The sequence below is a fragment of the Anabrus simplex genome, chromosome 1 (assembly GCF_040414725.1).
Source record: "Anabrus simplex isolate iqAnaSimp1 chromosome 1, ASM4041472v1, whole genome shotgun sequence".
Classification (NCBI taxonomy): domain Eukaryota; kingdom Metazoa; phylum Arthropoda; class Insecta; order Orthoptera; family Tettigoniidae; genus Anabrus; species Anabrus simplex.
The window spans coordinates 442,167,431-442,190,720 of record NC_090265.1 but is presented as its reverse complement, the minus strand read 5'-3'; the positions used below and the strand labels follow the sequence as shown (position 1 = coordinate 442,190,720).

Genomic DNA, 23,290 nt, shown 5'->3' with positions numbered 1-23,290 from the left:
CATTTTAACTGTTTCATCATGTATTTTCATCTATCCAGCGAAGTGAAATCGAAGAGAAAACGTTATTTGACGAATTGAAATGTCTAAATAATCAGGTTGTTGGTCTCTTTTATAGTAGAATATATGTGATTCTAGTTGATTATATGTGGTGCGTACTTGTTGGCGAAGCTTTTTCAACCGAGCTCGATAGCTGCAGTCGCTTAAGTGCGGCCAGTATCCAGTATTCGGGAGATAGAAGGTTCGAACCCCACTGTCGGCAGCCCTGAAAATGGTTTTCCGTGGTTTCCCATTTTCACACCAGGCAAATGCTGGGGCTGTACCTTAATTCAGGCCACGGCCACTTCCTTCCCACTCCTAGCCCTTTCCTGTCCCATCGTCGCCATAAGACCTATCTGTGTCGGTGCGACGTAAAGCAACTAGCAAAAAAAAAAAAAAAAAAAAAAAAAAGCTTTTTCATACGTGTAAAAGTGATTTTCCCTACGATGTTACATTTATCATATTAAATTGCCGCCGTTTATATAATATGTACGTGATATTTTCGTGTTAGTCAATACCAGCAATCCGGCTACTTCGGCCGCCATGTTTTTTTAACATTACGGTCTGAGGATTGGAGTCGGTCTTGGTTTTAGTGACAACCATGAGTATGTCCGATGGCACCTGAAGGTAGCTAGCGATCTGATGAAGGTCTGATAGCATCCTGAAGATGGTATTCCGTGGTTTCCCATTTTCACACCATGCAAATGCTGGGGCTGTACCTTAATTACGGCCACAGCTGCTTCCTTCCTATTCCTAGGCCTTTCCTGTCCCATCAGTGCGACGTAAAGCAAATAGCAAAGGTCTGATAAAACTTGGTAGGTAAACTTAGCAAAATTACAGGAAAGTAACCGAGTGTGGCTATACCAATCCATATGAACAAAAGGAAAGTCATCAAAGCTCCAGCCACCACATAAAGGTCTCTACATTATTATCACCAGGATTAACAAAGCAGTCTACTGGATTCAGCAGCAACCCTGAGGGAAAATGATGGTTGTTCCCCAAGACTGTCTTATGTATTATCGTCAAGCTACGCAGTACAAGCAGGTTTATGAAGGGAGCAGGGAGCATTGTGACAGTGAAGGCTGTGGGATGGGCAGATATAATACCAGTGAGAGATAATAATTGCAGCTCAGCGGTGACAATGTGTTAGGGTCAGCAGCGAGCAAAACAATCTGGAATTGGAAACTACTACTGTGGGCTAGGTATATAAAGAGCTCAAATGGTGCATGCCAGTCAGTCTCGAGTGAGACAGTCTCAAGTGTGTCAACATGAGTAAATGTAAACAGATGGTCTTGAGTCTGTGACAGGTCATTCATCAGGAGTGAGTCCACTGGCAATGTAGAGTTCCAAGAACCTTGTTGGTTGAGAACTGTTCTGGAATGATATTGGGCTGAGAGAAGCTGAGTGTTCTGGAATGATATTGGGCTGAGAGAAGCTGAGTGGAGAACAGGGTTTGACACACTGATATTCATGTGAGTGTGTGCTTATGTGTGTTAGTGTGTGTTATGATCTTGAGTAAAAACTGTCCCAAGCAGAAAACTCCAAAGCAAGTGAAATTATGAATAACTCTAAATAGCAGTTAATAAACTTAGTGGATAGTAAAAGATTTTACCTCTCTGTGCAGCGATTTTTGTTTTAAGGACCCGCCAAAATATATTTTAACTTACCAATTTCATCACCGGGAACAATCTTTGTAAGAAGAGACCGGCTGAGAGGGCCAACCAAGGAGCCACTGACACCAATAACAATAGCTGGAAAACAAAACATATTTACACTTAAACTGAAGATGTAATTAATTTTTAGTTCTTTGAATTAATGTGAATGGAATGCAGTCAAATTAAGTAGATGGATAGGATAACCAATGATGGCAAAAGTAAGGAGGATTAAAATGCAGACTGGCCCCAGCAAAAAGGCCTTTTTTTTAAAAAAATTTGCCATATTAAAAAGGTGTTTCTAAAGATTACTGCATCAAGAATAGCACTATATATGTAAAACACAAGCAAATGCAGAAAGAAAGAGAATATAAACATTTGAAATGTGGTGTTGGAGAAGAACGCATAGAGTACGATGGATAAATTGAGTCACAATGAAGAAATACCACATCAAGTTTGTCAGAGAACAACAATTTGGCAAAATTTGACCACAAGAAGAGATATTGATAGAAGGTATCTTAAGGCATTCAGGATTTACCCCATTCTTAAAGGTGGAAAGAGGTCAGATATTGCAAATTATTGCCTGGTCTCTATACTACCTGCTTTATAAATCATTTGTGAAAGGATCATTCACCAGCATTTGCTTGCGTTTACAGTTCCATACATATCCCCCCAGCAGCATGGAAGCTCCTGCGTAACTAACTTGGCTATCCTCCTCCATCATGCCATGTCTGCCATCCACTCAGGCTCTCAACTTGATGCATGTTATATCGACATCATGAAGGCCTTCGATACCGTGGAACACATGCACACAAACTTTCTGAATGGTTTAATGTGCATGGGAGACTCCTAGCTCACATTAATAGCTTTCTGAGTGAAAGACTTCAGCACTTGGTCCTTAATGGATGCAGTTCTTCTCCCACCACCACCCTCTCTGGTGTCCCGCAGGGCAGTCTCCTACATCCCCTTCTTTTTGCCCTGTTTATTGATGACCTTATTGATACTGTTTCCCACCATTCACGTGAAATCCTTCTATTTGCAGATTATTGTAAAATCTTCAAGCAGATCAATTCTCCCACAGATACAATCCAATTGCAAAATGCACTTGATTCACTGTCACGATGGTGTACTACATGGCGTGTTAAACCTCGTCTCTCCAAGTGTTCCACCATTTTGTTCACACTTTGTAAATCCCCCATTCTACAAGAATATCACCTACTGAACCAACCAATTGCAACTGTTGACATCTTGACAGTAAATTGTTGTTTTTCTCGCACATAAACAGGATCACCTCACATGCTATGTCTCTCCTTGGTTTACTCTACAGGTTTTCTGACATCACAGATGTAAATGCCCTCTGAGCATTCTAAGTTTCCTGTATCTTACCGCTTGTTGAATACACCTCTCCAGTCTGGTCCATTTCTGCTTTTTCAAATCTCAGCCACCTTGACCATGTACAATCTTTTTTCTGTGTTATCGTCAGAACCAGGTCCCTGCCTGTCGCAACTTAAGCACTATCCAAGTGCTTGGGAAACTAAAACTCAAAACTATTTCTTCTCATAGGAAAGTAGCCGACCTAAAGCTGCTATACAAAGCAGCTAATGGTCTATTTAGGTCTCCAGATTTAGCTTCCTTATTCCCCCTCCACGTCCCATCCCGTAGTACCAGAATGAAGACCATATTCCATATTCCTTACTCCCAGCTTTCTCTCACCCAAAGGTCCTTTTCTGTACATATTCCAGAAATGTTTAATACATTATCTATCAACAAGAACCTAGACATCTTCAAATCGTTTCCTTCCTTCTGTCATATAACATAATTATCCTTCTTGTTATTTCCTGTTTCTGCTCCTATATTTACTGTAGATGTATTTTCCTTTGTTAATGTCGCTGTTTATGTAAATATGTATTAGATAGGATTGAACAGTTTTTATTGGGTATATTTGGGTTCTTTTTAAATATTTATATCTCTTTCATTTTAGATTAATATCTATCGTACATAGCTTGGATCTTTGTAATTCGGCGTTATGCTGTTGCTGATCCTGAATGAATGAATGAATGAATGAATGAATGAATGTTGTTGTTGTTCGAGTCATCAGTCCATAGACTGATTTGATGCAGCTCTCCACGCCACCTTATCCTGTGCTTTTTCCATTGCTACGTAACTATTGCATCCTACATCTGCTCAAATCTGCTTGTCATATTCATACCTTGGTCTACCCGTACCGTTCTTATTGCCTACACTTCCTTCAAAAACCAACTGAACAAGACCTGGGTGTTTTAAGATGTCTCCTATCATTCTATCCCTTCTTCTCAGTCAAATTTAGCCAAATCAATCTCCTCTCACCAATTCAATTCAGTATTTCTTCATTCGTGATTCGATCTATCCTCACCTTCAGCATTCTTCTGCAACACCACATTTCAAAAGCTTCTATTTTCTTTTTTTTCTGAGCTAGCTATCGTCCATGTTTCACTTCCATACAATGCCACGCTCCAGATTAAAGTCTTCAGAAACATCTTTCTAATTCCAATATCAATGTTTGAAGTGAACAAATTTCTTTTCTTAAGAAAGCTCTTCCTTGCTTGTGCTAATCTGCATTTTATGTACCCCTTACTTCTGCCATCGTTAGTTATTTTACTGTCCAAGTAATAATATTCATCTACTTCCTTTAAGACTTCAATTTCCTAATCTAATATTTCCTGCATCACCTATCTTCGTTCGACTGCATTCCATTACTTCTGTTTTGGACTTATTTATTTTCATCTTGTACTCCTTACCCAAGACTTCGTCCATACTATTCAGCAGCTTCTCGAGATCTTCTGCAGTCTCAGATAAAAAATAATAATATCATCGGCAAATCTCAAGGTTTTGATTTCCTCTCCTTGGATTGTGATTCCCTTTCCAACTTCCTCTTTGATTTCCTTCACTGCTTGTTCTATGTAAACACTGAAAAGAGGGGGGACAAACTGCAGCCTTGCCTCACTCCTTTCTGGATTGCTGCTTCCTTTTCAAAGCCCTCGATTCTTATCACTGCAGACTGATTTTTATACAGATTGTAGATAATTCTTCGTTCTCGGTATCTGATGCCAATCACCTTCAAAATCATAAATAGCTTGGTCCAATCAACATTATCGAATGCCTTTTCTAGATCTACAAATGCCATGTACGTGGGCTTGTCCTTCTTGATTCGATCCTCTAAGATCAGACGTAAAGTCAGGATTGCTTCACGTGTTCCTACATTTCTTCTGAAGCCAAATTGATCTTCTCCCAACTCAGCTTCAACCTTTTTTTTCCATTCTTCTGTAAATAATACGTGTTAAAATTTTGCAGGCATGAGATACTTAACTAATGGTGCGGTAGTTTTGCACTTGTCAGCACCAGCTTTCTTGGGAATAGGTATAACAACATTCTGCCAAAAATTGAATGGCACTTCTCCTGTCTCATACATCTAACAGAGTAAAAGGAATAACCTTGCAATGCTGGTTTCTCCTAAGGCAGTCAGTAATTCATAGGGAGCGTCATCAATTCCAGGTGCCTTGTTCCTATTTAGACCTCTCACAACTCTGTCATACTCTGACCTCAAAATTGGGTCTCCCATTTCTTCAGCATCAACAGCCTCTTCTTGTTCCAGAACCAAATCATCTACATCTTTACCTTGATACAACTGTTGGATATGTTCCTGTCATCTTTCTGCTTTGTCTTCTTTCCCTAGAAGTGGCTTTCCATCTGAGCTCTTAATATTCATACACCTAGATTTCCTTTCTCCAAAGGTTTCCTTGATTTTCCTGCATGCAGCAACTACCTTTCCTAGGACCATATAGCCTTCGACATCCTTGCACTTCTCCTGCAGCCATTCTTCCTTAGCTACCTTGCACATTCTATCCACTTCATTCTTTAATCGCCTGTGTTCTTTTCTGCCCTCTTCATTTCTAGTATTCTTGTATTTTTGTCGTTCATCAATCAGGTCCAGTATCTCCTGAGTTATCCACTGATTCTTAGTTGAGCTTTTCTTCCTTCCTAACATTCCTTCAGCAGCTCTTACTGATTTTATTTTTCATGACTATCCACTCTTCATTGTGTTTCCTTCAGCCTTTTAATTTGATCCTTGTGCAACATATTTCTTGAAACAATCCCTCACACTCTTTTCTTTCAACTTGTCTAGATCCCATCTCCTTGCATTCCTTCCTTCCTTCCTTCCTTCCTTCCTTCCTTCCTTCCTTCCTTCCTTCCTTCCTTCCTTCCTTCCTTCCTTCCTTCCTTCAATTTCTTCAACTTCAGATGGCATTTCATGAACAACAAGTTGTGGTCAGAGTCCACGTCTGCTCCTGAGAAAGTTTTGCAATCCACCACCTACTTTCTGAATCTCTGCCTAATCATAACAAAATCTATTTGATACCTTCCAGTGTCTCCGGGACTCGTCCACGTATACAGCCATCGTTTGTGGTGTTTGACCCATGTATTGGCAAGGACTAAATTATGATCAGTGCAGAATTCAACCAGCCGACTTCCTCTTTCGTTCCTTTGTCCCAATCCAAATTTTCCTACTGTATTGCGTTCTTTTACTTGGCCTACCACTGCATTCCAGTCTCCCATTACAATTATATTCTCATGCCTTTTACATATTGTATTAAATCTTCTATCTTTTCATATATTCTTTCGATTTCCTGATCATCCACTGAACTAGTAGGCATATAGACCTGCACTATTGTGGTAGGCATTGGTTTGGTGTCTATCTTGACGGCAATAATTCTTTCGCTATGCTGGTCGTAGTAGCTTACCTGCTGCCCTATTTTCTTATTCATTATTAAACCAATTACTGCATTTCCCCTCTTTGATTTTGTGTTGATAATTCGGTAGTCACCTGACCAAAAATCCTGCACTTCCTGCCAACGTACTTCACTTAGGCCCGGTTTCACAGTTTGAGTTTAAGCCGAAGCTTTAGTAAGCCACGCACGCCGCTTAAGCAAGGCTTACTCTTTGGCTTAAACACTACGAGTTTCACAGTAGGGGGACCATGTGCAGCTTTACTAAGCTGAACATCTCCGAAGTTGGTAATGCTTGCGCATGCGCAATGATTCAATTCTCATCTTTGTTTACATCCGTAGCCTATGATTGATTGACTTGTAGGTTATACATCGTTTATCAGCCAAGATAATTTAGAAAAATGAACGGAATATGTGATTCCAATAATAGTAACAAAAATAAAGTTTAAAAAAGGTCACTCGCCCATCCTGCTGACACGTATTACTACTACAGTCCAAAATGGCCATAACTTCTGAACCATTCATGCAAATAATGTCCTGACAAGGTTATTGTAATCCTTATAAAATACTGGAGGAGGTCAAACAATTTATTTCGATGAGGAATTGGAGAATAATATCGAAATATTTATTTAATGTTAAGGAGTTATATTTTTTACCGCTGAGTATAGCATAAAATGGCTTCTAGAGGGCAAACGGTTGGAAATACCATTGCGGACATTTTTGTAGAGGTTTCTATGCTCTACAATTCGTACACTTACACTTGGGGTCTATCGTTGATGGTTCACGCAGCGTAAGCCAAGAAAGCAAGTGACCGACCAACATTTTTGTCTCTTTTACTGTATATCGGAACACGGAAACTGTATTATTTCACGAGCCTCGAAATATATTCAGAAATATAAGTTATTCAATGTTATTGGTTTTACGTCCCATTAACTATGAATTTGAGCACCTTCACCACAGGACTGAGGCAGGATCGAACCTGCCAAGTTGGGCTATAAGAAGGCAGCGCTCTACCATCTGAACTGAATCCTTAGCTTAAACCTCAGTTTCATACAGCTTAAGCCAGTCACAGATAAGCTCGGCTTACCACTTGCACTCCCCACTGTGAAACTCGTCCAGAGTTTAAGCTCCCGCTTAAGCCCGATCCAAGGCTTAAGCGTATACTGTGAAACCGGGCCTTATAGCAACTACATCTAACTTTAGTCTATCCAACTCCCTTTTCAGATTCTCTAACCTACCACAATGATTCAATCTTCTAACATTCCACACTCCGACTCGCAGAATGTCAATATCCATCTTCCTGATGATCGCCCCTCTCATGTAGTCCCCACCCGGAGATCTGAATGTGGGGCTAGTTTACCTCCAGAATATTTCATACAGAGAGAGCTGCATGTCCTCGGGGGTTAGTTACGGCTGTAGTTTCCCATTGCTGTCAGTCGTGTAGCAGTATCAATACAGCTAAGCCATTTTGAGGATTATTACAAGGCCTTATCAGTCAATCATCCAGACTGCCACCCTTGCAACTTCTAAAAGGCTGCTACTCCCCTTTCGATGAACCATTCATTAGTCTGGTCTCTCAACAGATACCCATCCGATATGGTTGCACCTGCAGCTCGGCTATCTGCTTCATTGGGACGTGCAAGTCTCCCCACCACGGCAAGGTCACATGGTTCGCAGAGGAGGAATAAATAAACAAGTTAGTTTCTTTTTCTTTTTTTTTTTTTTTAGGGAATTTTAGGAGATAAGAATAGTAGGGGGAGGTCAGACTTGAATATGACAGACTGATTAGAACAGATGTGAGATGAGAAGGTTAGCACTATGTAGAAAGACTATGGAGGGCCGTAACAAAACAGTCTATGTACTAATCACTCATTAAAAACACTCAAAAAAGCAAGTGAACAAAAACAATGGATTTTTCTAATTATTATGTAGCTTCATTTGGGAGAAAACTAGTGCCTCATGTGTTATTTGTATAAAATTTAACTAAATTCATATGAACACTCAATTATAAGTAGAATATTACAACATAGCACTATAGAAGAATTTATGCAAAGCTGAGTTTGAAATTGAGGTTAGATCAATTTATGTGAAGCAAATCCTAAATTGCAGTCTGTATTTTGATCTATTATGTGAAAAAAATTCAAACTTCATAAGATTTTTAAAAATTCTAAGTTATGTTGAGCTATGAGAATTTTATATACAGTAAAATTTGTCCTCAGCAGAAACCCAAGGGACTGGATATTTTTTCTGCTATAAGCAGAATTGAGGTTCATAAAGGTGGTTAAAAATAAAATAAGAATCATAAGTACATACCTCTGTTAGATAATCCAGCAGTAGATTTATCCTGCTTAGAACTTTTATAGAAATGTTTTATAGAAATAACACCAATAGTAATACTGTACAGTACCGTACTGTCATTTACTTCTTCCAGTAATCCAGAATTGTACACTGGTAACAACATATCCCTGGTAGCACGGTTCTCAATTAAAATGCGGGCATGGCAAGTAATGTCAAACAATCCCACGTCATTTTTCACTAGTGAAAAAGAATGAATGTCCTTTACGGCTGATAGGCCATGTCAGAAGGACTTCACGTTACATAAACCATTTTCTTCATTGTCTTCATTCTCGTCATCATTGCCATCAATTTCTGTTTTCTTGTCTTGGAAATGATGAGTGACGAACTCTTCAATGTTGTATAACACCACCTCTGTCTCACCTTGTCAATCAATGGCCATGTAATCTTCTGCACTGAGATTACCATAATTACACTGTTCGAGAGTTTGTTGTAACACATCTGTATTTTTGTTTATTATGGTTTCTTCGTCAGGGTGTGAGACAAACTTGGACTCGTGAAAGCACTGACGATTTGGCGATATCCCTTTCACTGCTTCTGCTATCCAAATTACAGCATCAAGCATAAAGACAGTGTCAGTTCGGTGGCAGAGGCTGCTGATTCCATGTTTGCAAGCAATGGTACCATTATCAGTTTTCTGTAATTAATCTTAAAACAATTAATGTTGCTCTGGTCCATTGGGGAGTTACACTAGGATTATTTGGAGGGAACCTTGTGAGCTTAATGTTAGAAAGCTGTATTGCTGGATGGCATGTAGCATTGTTGAGAAATAGAACAATGTTCCTGGTTTGTTGCTTCATTCTCAAGTTGAATGACACCAACCATTCTTTCATTAGGTGTGACATCATCCAAGACTTTTATTGGATCTCCAGTCAATAGGAAGACTCTTTAAATCCATGTTTTTGAAGCATCTGGGTTTTGCTAATTTTTCATAACTAATGGCTTTCCAAGTTTCCCCGAAAGAAAACCACATTAAAATACTGTCAGTCCCTCTTTGGAAAGGTTCCCTCCTGTACATCTTTCCCCTTTTAGAGATAATGTTTTGCTAGATAGTGCTTGGAAAAATAGTCCAATTTCATCACCATTAGCTATGTTCCGGGGTTCATAACCTGTAATTAGAGAGCCAATTTTGTAAGTCTTGTCTGCCAATGTTTCCTCAGTGATGTCTCCATCCTCTCTGCAGGCCTCCTTCAACACTCTCTAATGTCTTTTAAAACTTTCCAACTACCCATTGAACATGGTAAAATCTTCCTTTCTGAGCTTTTCTGCAACTTCTCTTGCAATTATTAAATTTTTGCTATCTATAACTGGGCTACCACAAGACAAACAAGCACCACGCTAGTCAACTTCACACAATTATGTTCCTAATCTGTAGGTAGGCTATCACGCGACAAATATTTGCTACCCTTTACTAAATCACTCAACACAGAACGAATTTCTAACTTCTGAATGGAATGCAAAACACAAGCAAAAATAGATTTATTGGGTTATTCAGCAGTATCACTGAAAACTGGCAACCAAAGTTGAACTTTCCTGAGGCTAAAGGCTTGCACTCCAATGGTGTTTACCTCTGTTTGGTTCAGGAATTCAAGGCCATTTCCTGTTTTTGTGTATATTTTCCGACGTGCCTTATGTGGCGAGGGCTGTTTTCTGTGTTGGAAATCACATTCTTTTCACAAGGGAAAACTGAGTCGATTTTCAAGGTTATGGAAAATGTAATCGTACTAAGCGGTAATAGCAAAAATATGTGAAGCGAGTAAATGAGGTATTTTTATATAGATTTAATAAGATGAGTTGGGACTTTGATTTTACGATGTGCTAAACGAGAAAATGTCTTAACGAGGAGCGTTCTATTGACGTTTCACTGTATGTAGTTCACAAACAAATTATTATACAAATTTATACATTTCCAATAGGCACTGTATGATATTACTTGCATTCCACTGTTACTATTACTGTTACTATTTAGTAAGGACAAGGTGCGACAACCTGTCTTATGGACTTTGGTTCTAATATGAAGGTTTAAGTTCAGACTGCATAATACTTTCTTCATCTGATAGAATGCCACTCACGTTTTCTCAATTCGAATTTTTAATCCTTATCTCTCATTTAGTGAACAGCCTGAATGATCTGTCCTCTGTACTCTTAGCAGTTGTTTCCTACTGATGTAGATAGAATTATATTTGTTAAAATTCTTACTAATGACCATCATTTTAGTTTTCAGAATAAGGAATATACCTACTATATATTTTTCAGTAGATGCCACGCCCCTGGCTACATCTTGATTCAATCTCACTTAATATGGCTTTATGCTGGGAGAATCAAAATCCACAGCCTGTTTCCAGTCATTCGACTGGGTCAGGAATGGAATGAATGAAGCCCCCATCTAGCAGCGAGGATAGGAAATGTGCCGGCTGCCGAAGCCTATCGCACTCCTCTGAGGCAATGATTAATGAATGATTAATGAAATGAAATGATATTGGAGAGTGTTGCTGAAAGATTACACAGGTGAAACTGGAGTACCCGGAGAAAAACCTGTCCTGCCTCCACTTCGATGCTGGGAGAATACACATCCCAAATATCTGAAATTACTGAAATTATTTAATTGTTTTTGTTTTGAATACACCTGAGATTCAATTCCCTTAGGTTTCTTCTGTACTGATATCACTCTACTCTTGAAAGTGTCTCTTTCTATCATACACACTGCACCTATTTTCAAGTCCCAATATATTAGATTGCAGGCTTTCAGCACACTCTTCAATTAACGCCAAATCATTGGCATAGGCCAAACTGTCTACTACATTTCTACCTTACTGAATCCCTCACTGCCACTTTATACCTTTCAGTACATGATTCATGTAAACGGTGAACAACAAACGTAATCTAATTACTGTAAGTACTTTGAACAAAAAACTCATTCTACCATCAGATTTCACAGTAGCCTAGTTGTCAACATAAATGCCTTTGATTGATTAATGCTATAATCCCATAATCCCTCAGTACTTTGTCATATGCCTTCTCTAGAGCTACAAAACATAAACTTAACTGTCTATTCCTCTCGTAGCATTTTTCAGTTACCTGGTGCAAACTGAAAATCTGATCCTGACAGCCCCTATGTGGTCTGAAGCCACACTTGTTTTCATCCTACTCACTCTCAACCATTGATCACACCCTCCCTTCCCAAATCCTTCCAGTTCCCTTGTTTACAGATAGGTGCAATTAAATATTTCATTGAATCAGAAAGTACCTTACTAACATTCCATGTCAATGTCATTAGATTGAGGAGCTATTTCATCCCCGACTTCCCAATGTATTTCACCATTTCAGTTCTACAGTAATTTCATCCATTCTTGCTATTTTATGCCAGTGGATTTATTTATGATCTTTTCCACTTTCACAAGCGTAATTTCATCGACATCATTGTCCTCCTCCCCATGAGTTTGGATGTTCGTGACGTCACCAGAAAGATTTCCGTTTATGTTGAGAAGATTTTCAAAATATTCCTTCCACCTGTCCTGTGGTTCCCTGGGATCTATAATGAGTTCACCTGATTTTCTCTAATTCATTTCCTTTTTTGCACTCCCTTCATAAGATGTTAACGCGCTTCTCCAGGACTGGGACTGGGACTGTACCTTAATTAAGGCCACGGCTGCTTCCTTCCAATTCCTAGGCCTTTCCTATCCCATCGTCGCCATAAGACCTATCTGTGTCGGTGCGACGTAAAGCCCCTAGCAAAAAAGAAAAAAAAAAGACAGATGGCCTATATTTTTTTTACTGTACCCATGTACTGTACGCATGTCGAAAAAACATATAAAGTGTTTACATATCCCTGTTGAATAGTTTTTATTTGTGTATTCACTAGTACGTTTTCCCGCCTAACATGTTCTCTTTCCTTGTACTCTGCAGAAACATCTTAACGAGGTTTTACTGTAATATACTGTTTGTTAAATTTGGAGACATATGAGTTGGCTTATAAGGCAAAATTGGTTGGTATCATCAGATGATGGTTGTTGTTGATGTTTCTGTTGCTGTTGTTGTGTATTTATGGAGTAAATTCACATAGTTAACCTAATAATACATTTTTTTATTGGTGGAGTGAAAACCTGGCATGCTACCCAGATTCGTTTACAGCGGTTTAATAGTGTCATGTAAGATAAGGAAGCAAATTTGGATCCTTGTCCATAAATAACCATTGCCTTGGGAGAAAGGATCCTTTCATGTTCAACCTAATTATTTATTTCTGTAAGTATTTTGCAGATGGAGTCCTATATCACCAATTTATTTGTTATGACAATTGCCTTAAAAAATACTTATGTTGCCCAGGCTAATAGGGAGTATTTATTCTATGAGCCATTTCTGTGTAATAGTAAGATTTATAGGAGTTCATGTTGACTCTTGACAGCAATTTGTTGGTCATGAAATGTCATCTGAAGTTGAAGAAATTGAAGAAAGGAAGGAATGCAAGGAGTTTGGATCGAATCAAGTTGAAAGAAAAGAGCATGAGAGATTATTTCCAGGAATATATTGCACAAGAATTGAAGGCGGCAGAAGGAAACACAATAGAACAAGAATGGACTGTCATGAGGAATGAGATCAGTAGGGCTGCTGAAGAAAGGTTAGGAAGAAAGGAAAGAACTAAAAATCAATGGAACTCAGGAGATACTAGACCTGGCTGACAAATGGCATAAGTACAAAAATGAAAAATAAAAAAAATAAAAAAAATAAAAAATGATAAGGACCGAAAAGAATACAGGTGATCAAAGAGTGAAGTAGATAGAAAGTGCAGGACAGCTAAGGAAGAATGGCTGACAGAGAAGTGCAAGGATGTCGAATATTGTATGGTCGTAGGAAAGGTAGATACTGCATACAGCAAAATCAAGGAAATCTCATTAAGATGTTTCTGTAGGGGACAAGGAAAACGAATGTGCTAAGCAAGAAAATGTACTACTGAATATATGAATAAAAACTCTCCAACAGGGATACAGAAACACTACATAAGATTGATTTTTTTTTTTTTAATATGAGGGTATATTACGTCCTATATCTGCGGGTACAGTGAAAACTATATCTACCAATTCTATGGATGAGAAGAAAGTATTACAAGGTGTGAAAAACACAAGACAACAATACGAAAACATTTGCACGGGGGCCCATAAGAATGTCGAAGTATTACTGCAGATCACAATCGCTCTCTTTCTAAAACAAGTGTTAGGAGAAGCCTTTTATTTCAGACCAGTGGGTTATTAAACATTATTTTCTGGTCACACTCTTAGACAATGAATTACACTCGATCATATGCGACTGTGAGGAAGGATTTTGGCCACCATTTTGAACAAGTTTCAATATTCGTGCCACCTCTGTGCTCTTAAAATGTGGATGCCACTCTACTTTCTGACAGATTTTAATTTTGTCTTCATTTTAAGGAATTTTAAGACTTTTTCCGTAATAACAACAACTAGGCTATCACAAGACAAATATGCACCATGCTAGTCAACTTCACACGATTATGTTCCTAATCCAGACATAGGCAATCACGCAACAAATATTTGCTACCCTTCACTGTACCACTAAAAACAAAATAAATTTGTAACTTCTGAATGGTTGCAAAATACAAGCACAAGCAGGCTTACTGTTATTCAGCAATATCACTGCTAACTGGCAAGCAAAACTGAGCATTCCAGAGGCTAACAGCTTGCACCCCAAAGGTGCAACTTATCTTGTGAAGTTCAGAAATTCAAGGCCTTTACCCATAATCACACAACTGTAGCGACAGTTCTTACCCGAACTGGAAATCACATTTCCTTCACAAGGGATGACAAATAACATTTTCAGGGCTAGGAAAAATGTGATCATATTAAAAGGTAATATCAAAAATTCATGACTCCATAAGTGAGGTATTTTTATATACATAGGTGGTTTGAAAAGTTCTCGGAATGTACTAGAATTAAGTATCTTACCTCAGTGGAACTGCTTTTATTTTTCAACATAGTCTCCCTGTAGACTAATGCATTTGGTCCAGTGATGTTCCAATGCCTTGATCCCATCTCGAAAATGAGATTCCTCCAGGCCTGCAAAATACCTCTCCAATTTGGCTGTCAGTTCTTCCCTTGTAGAAAATCTCCGTCCACCAAGGAAAATTTTCAGCTTGGGGAATAGATGAAAGTCTGATGGTGCCAAATCAGGTGAATAAGGTGAATGTGGCAACAATTCGTACCTCAGTTCATGAAGTTTTGCCATGGCAATAACACTTGTGTGCGGCGGAGCGTTGTCCTGATGAAAGATGACTTTTTTCCTTGCCAAACCAGGCCTTGTTTCACGTATCTTTTCCTGTAGTTGGTCTAGGAGGTTTGCATAGTATTGCCCCGTAATTGTTTGTTCAGTAGGAAGATAATCGATCAGCAGATTGCCTTTTGCATCCCAGAAAACTGAGGCCATGACCTTTCCGGCTGAACGCACTGCCTTTGCTTTCTTTGGTGGTGGTGAATCAGCATGTTTCCACTGCTTTGATTGCTGTTTTGTCTCTGGGGTATAGTAGTGGACCCAAGTTTCAACTGTAGTCACAAACCGGCGCAAAAAATCTTGTTGGTTGCACTGAAAACGGGCCAGACTTTGTTCGGACATTTCCAATCTGGTGCGTTTATTGTCCAATGTCCCATCTTGTGGATAATTTTTTCATACCCAATTCTTCGGTTAAAATATAATATACCCATTCAGAAGACATCCCTACAGCTTCAGCAATCTCCCGCACTTTCAGTCGACGATCCTCCATGACCATTTTATGCACTTTTGCGATAAATTCTGGGGTCGTAACACTTTTTGGCCGTCCACTACGCGGATCATCATCCAAGCTCTCCCGACCAAGTTTAAACTCGCTGGTCCACTTGGCAACAGTTGAAAATGAAGGAGCAGAGTCCCCCAAAGTGTTCTGAAAGTTGGCATGAATTTCCTTTTTTTCATACCTTTCTTTACAAAGTATTTAATCACTGCTCGAATCTTAGGTTTTTCCATTGTCACAAATCATTACGCGGGAACAATAACAAAGAGTCGTTACTACCATACTTCTGCAGCTAGAGCACTGACGCGCCACGTGTTCACTCACAAAGGATGTGTGATTATTGTGCGGGAACCTCGTTGCTCTAGCACTGATATCTAGCGGTGATTCCGAGAACTTTTCAAACCGTCCTCGTGGATCTAATACAATGAGAATCGGAACTTCAAATTTACGATGTACTAAGTGGGAATGCACTAATAAGGTTTACAGTATTAAGAGCTCAGATGGAAAACCACTCCAACAACAAGGCATAAAGATGGCAGGAAAATATCCAACAGTTACATCAGGGAAAGAAGTACAAGATAATGCTCTAGAACAAGAAGAGGCTGTTGATGCTGATGAAATGGGAGACCCAGTTTTGAGGTCAGAATTCAACAGAGATTTGTGAGACCTAAATAAGAACAAATCACCTGGAATTGAGGACATAAAATGAAGACAAGCACAAACAAGGAAGACCTTCCTCAAGAAAAATTTTTTGCTCACTTGGACCACTGATGTAGGAATTAGAAAGATGTTTTTGAAGACTTTCGTCTGGATCATGGCATTGTATGGAAGTGAAACATGAATGGTAACTAGCTCAGAAAGAAAGAGAACAGAAGCTTTTGAAATGTGGTGTTACGAAAGAATGCTGAAGATGGATAAGTAGATTGAATCCCAAATTAAGAGATACTGAATCAAATTTGTGAGAGGAGATTGATTTGGCTAAATTTGATGAGAAGAAGAGATAGAATGATAGAACACATTTAAGACACCCAGGACTTATTCAGTTGGGTTTTTGAGGGAAATGTAGGTGGTAAGAATGGTAGGGGTAGACCAAGGTATGGATACGAACAAGCAGATTAGAGCAGATGTAGGATGTAGTAGTTATGTAGAAATGAGAATGTTAACACAGGATAGGGTGGCATGGAGAGCTACATCAAACTAGTCTATGGACTGATAACCTAAACAACAACAACAACAACAACAAAAACAAATACAAAGGTGTGAAAATTATTAGACTCAAAGGAGAAGATGAAAAATGAAATTGCCTTAGTTTTAGTTTTTGCCCTCACTTGCCTTTCTAATTTGTTCCCTGGAACTCCCTATCCTTCAGTCAAATATTCATGTGACTTACTAAACTTTGTGAAATACTGTATTATTCATATTTTTTAAATATTATATTGAGATTAATTATTTCTGTTTGGTTTGTTGCTACAAGATCACTTTCCAAGATTTTGGATAGTAAATAGTACAAAGCGCAGAAAATTACCAGCACTCAAGTAAAGCAAAATATCAGAGAACCACTTCATGTAATTCCATTTTATCTAATAACACTCAAAAGAGAAATTAAAAATCCTCAACATTGGAATTTAATACTGATAGAGGAGTCTACTGACTATAATATTGTCACTGATGTAATCGAAAGAAAATGTGATTTGCCTTCTATAATTTACTTTAAACAGACAATAAATAAAACATACAAGAGCTCCACTGCAGCACAAAAAAAGAATTTTATGGGCAGGCAAGTAATAGGTAATGCGACAGTGGAAATAAGAAAAAAAATTAGTGTTGAGTTTAATAATTTTCACGCCTCTGAATATATGCATCATAATAGTCAAAAACTAATAAAAATAAAATAAACCCTTTGTTTTTTGAGAAACATTATCTGAAATTAGTGGCTGTTGCAATATATAAGGAAAGTTATTATAAGATTTTCTTTTATGAAGCTCCTACATTTGTCAGTTAAGATTGTTTTATACAATGAATTTGTCCTTTCTACATCACATGATATCACAGGCACATGTGAAAAATATCACAATTCTTATTCACTGAATGGTACTCTCATTTCAGTCTTTTCACCCAACAGTGTTTTGATGATTTTGTAACCAGGATTTTTATTTCATACTTGACTAAGGTTACTGAATGCAATGTTAGCAGTACTGTGAGTTTCTGGGGGCAATAGTTATGCATAATATTATTTCACAATAAGGATGGGTATTCCTCTGTTACATAGACACACACTACTTTCTTATTTTATACCCTACTGATTCCAGAGATTTTATTAATTAATTACTGGTAATTAGCTAATGACAGAAAGGGTACAAATAATAATTTAATAAGACATTACAAGTAAAGTATGAATTTTTGCATTGATAATGTTAAAAATGTGCTATCAAACACTGTCCAAAATTGTCTGTGAAGGTGTGATTTACAAAGTATATCATTACTGTATATTTTTTAATTAAAAAATAATGTACAATTTGCTTACAGATCTGGCAATTGAAGCAGGGTGAACTACAGTATTAGACATCAGAGTCCTGGCCAGAGAGAATTACTTTACGCTTCTGTTTAACTTTCTACATTGACAACAGAACATGAATAGAGCTGAAAAGAGTCTAATATCATAATACGAAGCGTATTTTTAAAGTAAGGTCCATTTTGTTGTAGACACTAGTAGTTCACGCGCATATCGCAACGAGCATGTGCGGCGTGTACCGGCATGCCTCGGGAACAACTGTGCTCAGTTTCAGCTCTGTAGCTAACCTGTACGGTTCTGTTCTGTGCCTTCAAAATGTTTAAGACTATCAACTCGCCTGCCGTGAGTGAGGTTCGGTCAGTGATACGGTTTTTGTCAGCAAGGAACCTGTCTGCAGCAGAAATTCATCGACAGATTTGCGAAGTGTGCAGTGATACTGTTATGAGTGAAAGCAAAGTGCGTAAGTGGGTACAACAATTCAAAGACGGCCATGACAACGTCCATGATGAGGACCGCTCCGGTCACCCTTCTTTGATTACAGACGATTTGGTGGCTTCAGTTGAAGCGAAGATTCGTGAGAACAGGCGCTTCACAATAACAGGTCTATGTGAAAGGAAGTGCTCATTGAAAATGCTTTGCAGTGAGGGACTATCCTAATAACTATTGTTAACTATTTGTTGTTTTTATTTCCTGCACATTGTGCGCTTTTCCTCTTTAAAATAACAGGTCTCTCAAACGAATTCCCTGACGTGTTGAGATCAGTGCTTTACAACATTGTTTCTGAACACCTAAAGTTTAGGAAACTGTGCTCCCGTTGGGTCCTGAAACTCCTAACAGAGGACCACAAAAACCAAAGATTTGAGTGTGCGATGAAATTCTTGACTCGTTATTACGAAGAAGGTGACGGCTTCTTGAGTCAGATCGTAACTGGAGACGAAACATGGGTTTCGCATATCACGCCCGAATTGAAGCAACAGAGCATGGAATGGAGACACACACACTCGCCTGTACAGGTGAAGGCCAAATAGACTCTGTCCCAGTGCAAAATCAATGACGTCAGTGTTTTGGGATAGGCATGGTGTTTTGTTGGTCGACTTCATGCAACAAGGAACCACTATCAATGCAGAAGCATACTGCCAAACCCTGAGAAAGCTACACAGAGCGATTCAAAACAAAAGACGCGGCATGCTGACAAAGGGAATTGTCCTTCTCCATGACAATGCAAGACCTCACACTGCAGGTCAGACCCACGATTTATTGGACAGTTTTGGCTGGGAAGTTTTAGACCACCCACCCTACAGTCCTGATCTTGCGCCGAGCGATTACCATCTGTTCCTCCACCTCAAACATAACCTCAGTGGCAACCATTACAATGATGACGACGACGTGAAAATGGCAGTGCACTCTTGGTTATCGGAGCAGGCGGCAAGTTTCTATGAAGAGGGTATTTTAAAATTGGTTATGAGATATGATAAGTGTTTGAACAAACTTGGCAACTATGTCAAAAAAATAGAGTGAAGTATGTACTTTCTGAAAATAAAGTTACTTTTTTGAAATAACTTTTCTTTGTGTACATATTTTCAAATGGACCTTAGTTAAAAAATATGCCTCGTACAAGATATTATACAAAACCTAAGTTTCTTTAGCAAGATGTCCCTTTACACAAATGATATGGCAGACTCCATGCTTTAACAGTTAAGGGAGGTAATAGATGACAATATGCCAATAGTGGTTGGTCACCACTCTAACTTATCTATACAGCAGTCTTTCTCAGGACTGCCAATAAGCCAAATCCCTCATAGTTGATATAGACAGATCTAGGAAACGTTTGAAGCTACTAGTCAAAGTACAGACAAAGAATTGCACAAACTTTCCAGTATTTGAAATTCTGCATATATCACTGTGCTAAACTTGAGTTGTACAGTATATTTTCTGATGTATTTTTATCAACAGATAATTCATTTTAATTTTACTGATGTTGCATGGTATACTAGCCAAGTCATTCTGGAATTTTACAGTTCGACAGAACAAAAACCAGACAGACATCCATCCTATAATCGAGTTCCTACCATACACATTGTAACTGAGGTTAACAGTAGCCACTGCTTCAATGGTTCTTTGTCGAAGTGCTATTAAATTCTGCAGCAAGGGGGGAGACTAAACAAATCTTTAATTAAACCCCTACAGGAAAAAGTCACACAGAGTCAGATTGGGTGATCTTGAGAGACCACGACACAAAATTTAAGTCTATGTTTTTGTTTGAAGAGTGCCTGATCCAGCAATTAGGAAGTTTAGCATTAAGATAAGCATGCATATCAGAATGAAAATGTGGTGGTGCTCCATTCTGATGGAAAATACTATCCATGCTATCTTCTTGCAATTGTGGCATTAACAAATTTTCCAACATGTACAAGTAGGCAATACAAATAACAATTTTCCCACTGAATATAATGGTCTGTACACTTTATGAGAAGAAACTGCACAAAACATATCAAGTTTTGGAAAGTCACAGGCATGTGTTGGTTCAGAGGGCCCCAGATTCAATTCCAGGCCGGGTCAGGTATTTCAATCTTAAATGGTTAATTTTCTGGGAAATAGGTGTTTGTGCTGTCCCCAACATCCCTGCAACCCATTCACGACACACAATACTATCCTCCACCACAATAACATGCAGTTTTCGATACATAGCAGATGCCATCCACCCTTTACGAAATGTTAGCCTTACAACGGCTGCACGAGGCTAGCAACAGTTAGGCGAAATGATGGACATGTTCCACTCTTGTGCGAGGACTTTTCAAGTCCCAAATATGCTCATTGTGTTGATTGATTACACTGGAAACATGGAACATTGCCTGGTCGCTTTACACAAGTTTATCAGCAAAGCCATTGTCATCTCCCAGTCTCACTTGCAGTTCTTCACAGAATTGAAAAAATAACATTTTATTTTGGGGACTGAGTGCCTGCATTAACTCCAGCCGGTACAGTTTGAAAGCAAGTATTTTGCGCAGTATGTGCCGGACAGTTTTCTGAGACATTTGCAGTTCCTGGCTTGCATAATACACTGATTTAGGTTTTTGAGGACTCTATCTATCTATCTATTTATCTATCTATCTATCTATCTATCTATCTATCTATCTATCTATCTATCTATCCCCTCCGGAGGGCCGGACCACCTTGAGGGTAATGCCCTTTCTCTGGCCAGGAGATTTGGGCAGGTTGGGGATAAGTGAAGGATTAATGAGGTGGGTAAAGGATGTGGACAGTGAGGAGATGAGAGGGGGTTTGCGGCCTCTTGGCTAAGTATATGTATACTTTATCAGGTTAATTAAATGTGGTAATTTATTTCTTCATTTTCTTTTATTAATTTATTTTGTTGTTGCTGTGATACTGAATGGTTTGGAGATGAAGAATGTGGGGTAAGTGATTAATGGAAGTGGGAAGTATGAAAGATGGACGAGCATTTTATATATATATACACACAATAAAATCCTGTTATTACAACTCCGCTTATAATGCTGTCCTGTTTATTACACTCACTTTGTAAGGCTGCTGGACAGCTCACATAAAACAATGCATAATTTTACCCTATTACATTGCTTTTTCCATGTCAAAAAAGAGGGAAAATTCAGTATAAATTGTAAAAACAAAGACTGCACTGTATTTGAGATGTGCAGTTGTGAATTGTGTAAAATAGCAAAGCATAAATTTCTTTCTATAAGTGAAAAACTACAAATTCTCTGTAAGCATGACAAAAATTCTACACTGAATCAAAAAGATTTTTCTGATTTTCTTCATCCAGCTTAAAAACATTAATAAAAACTAGGGATGCTATTACTGATGCAGTTAAGGGTGGTTGAAAACATAAAAAGGTAAGACCTGGAAAATATGAAGACGTTGAGGAAATTCTTATTGAATGGACTCACCAGTCTCCTGATGCTTCAATCTCATTAAGCAGCCAAATCATAGAAGAAAAAGCATGAGAAATAGAAAGCAAATTAAATACAGTGCTCCGAGTGGTTGGCTTGATAGATTCAAACAAAGGCATGGCATAGTATATCGGCAAGTCAGTGGTGAATCAGTCAGTTAGGGACAGTGGTAAAGGACTGGCAAAGTGAAGTGCTACCTACATTCAATAAAAATTGTGCACCGTGCAATGTGTTTAACACGAATGAATGTGGGTTATTCTTTAAGCTAATGCCCGACAAGTCAAATGTGTTCAAAGGGGGAGAAATGTCAGTGTGGGAAATTAAGCAAAGAAAGGGTAACTGTGCTTGGTGCTGCAAATGCCATTGGATCTGAAAAATTACTTCTGTTACTGTTGTGGAAGTCAGCTAGACCCTGATGGTTTAAAAGCATTAAACGTCTGCCTTGTGAATATAAAAATCAAGCCTGTGCCGGGATGACTAGTGACTTGTTTGTTAATTAGCTCAAAGAATTGGACCAAAAAATGGTAAAAGCCAATCACAAAATCCTGCTTTTTATTGACAACTGTCCAACTCACCCAAAAAATGTGAACCTGCCTGCCAACACAACCAGTAAACATGCTAATGAGGAGCACACTAACAAGGTTTCACTGTATCTGCAGTGCATCAACAGTGGAGCTGTGGGAGTCATACAAGTGCTCAAGCATTTCCATCGAAAGCGTGTTGTTATACAATACAGTAAAACCTCGTTAAGACATTTCTGCAGGGGACAAGGAAAAGGAACATGTTAAGTGAGAAAACGTACTACTGAATATATGAATAACAACTATCCAACAGAGATTTTGGAACACTAGATACGATTTTTACGTTGTGTATCCATGGGTACAGTGATGTGATGTGATGCAAGTGTAATTGGAAACAATTCTCTAAACCCATGGGTAAATAGTGAAAATATCATGCTCGATTAGTAGGTGTTGTTATTATTATTATTATTATTATTATTATTATCATCATTATTATTTATGTAGTTATGTACAGACTTTATTTGGTATAAATCGTGGTCATATCATTTATTATTTGTGTGTTGTATGATCTATTTTGTGTAACAAAACATGTGAGGTTATGTCACGATATGTTGTGACATACTTTTCTAGAAGCCTGGCCAAGCAAGGTATATAAAGAGACAGTCTTAAGCTGAGCTGAGTTGTCAGTGAGGAGTTGTTAGTAACTGTGTGAACTCATTTCGTGAGTTTGTTGTGTTGGTAGTTGGTTGA

The 23,290-nt window shown here is 38.5% G+C and overlaps 1 protein-coding gene across 4 annotated transcripts in view; it reads right to left on the bottom strand.

The window, feature by feature from the left end:
* LOC136856926 (probable peptidoglycan muropeptide transporter SLC46) overlaps positions 1–23,290 on the bottom strand; it is a 221,821-nt gene that overhangs the window by 29,804 nt on the left and 168,727 nt on the right. For all 4 annotated transcript variants that reach the window (XR_010858474.2, XR_010858475.2, XM_067135184.2 and 1 more), the window contains one exon: positions 1,704–1,787. Coding sequence is in view for 2 of the 4 variants with exons in the window: in XM_067135184.2 (XP_066991285.2) it covers positions 1,704–1,787 (84 nt within the window). In the remaining 2 variants the exon portion in view is untranslated. The remainder of the gene's footprint in view (positions 1–1,703; positions 1,788–23,290) is intronic.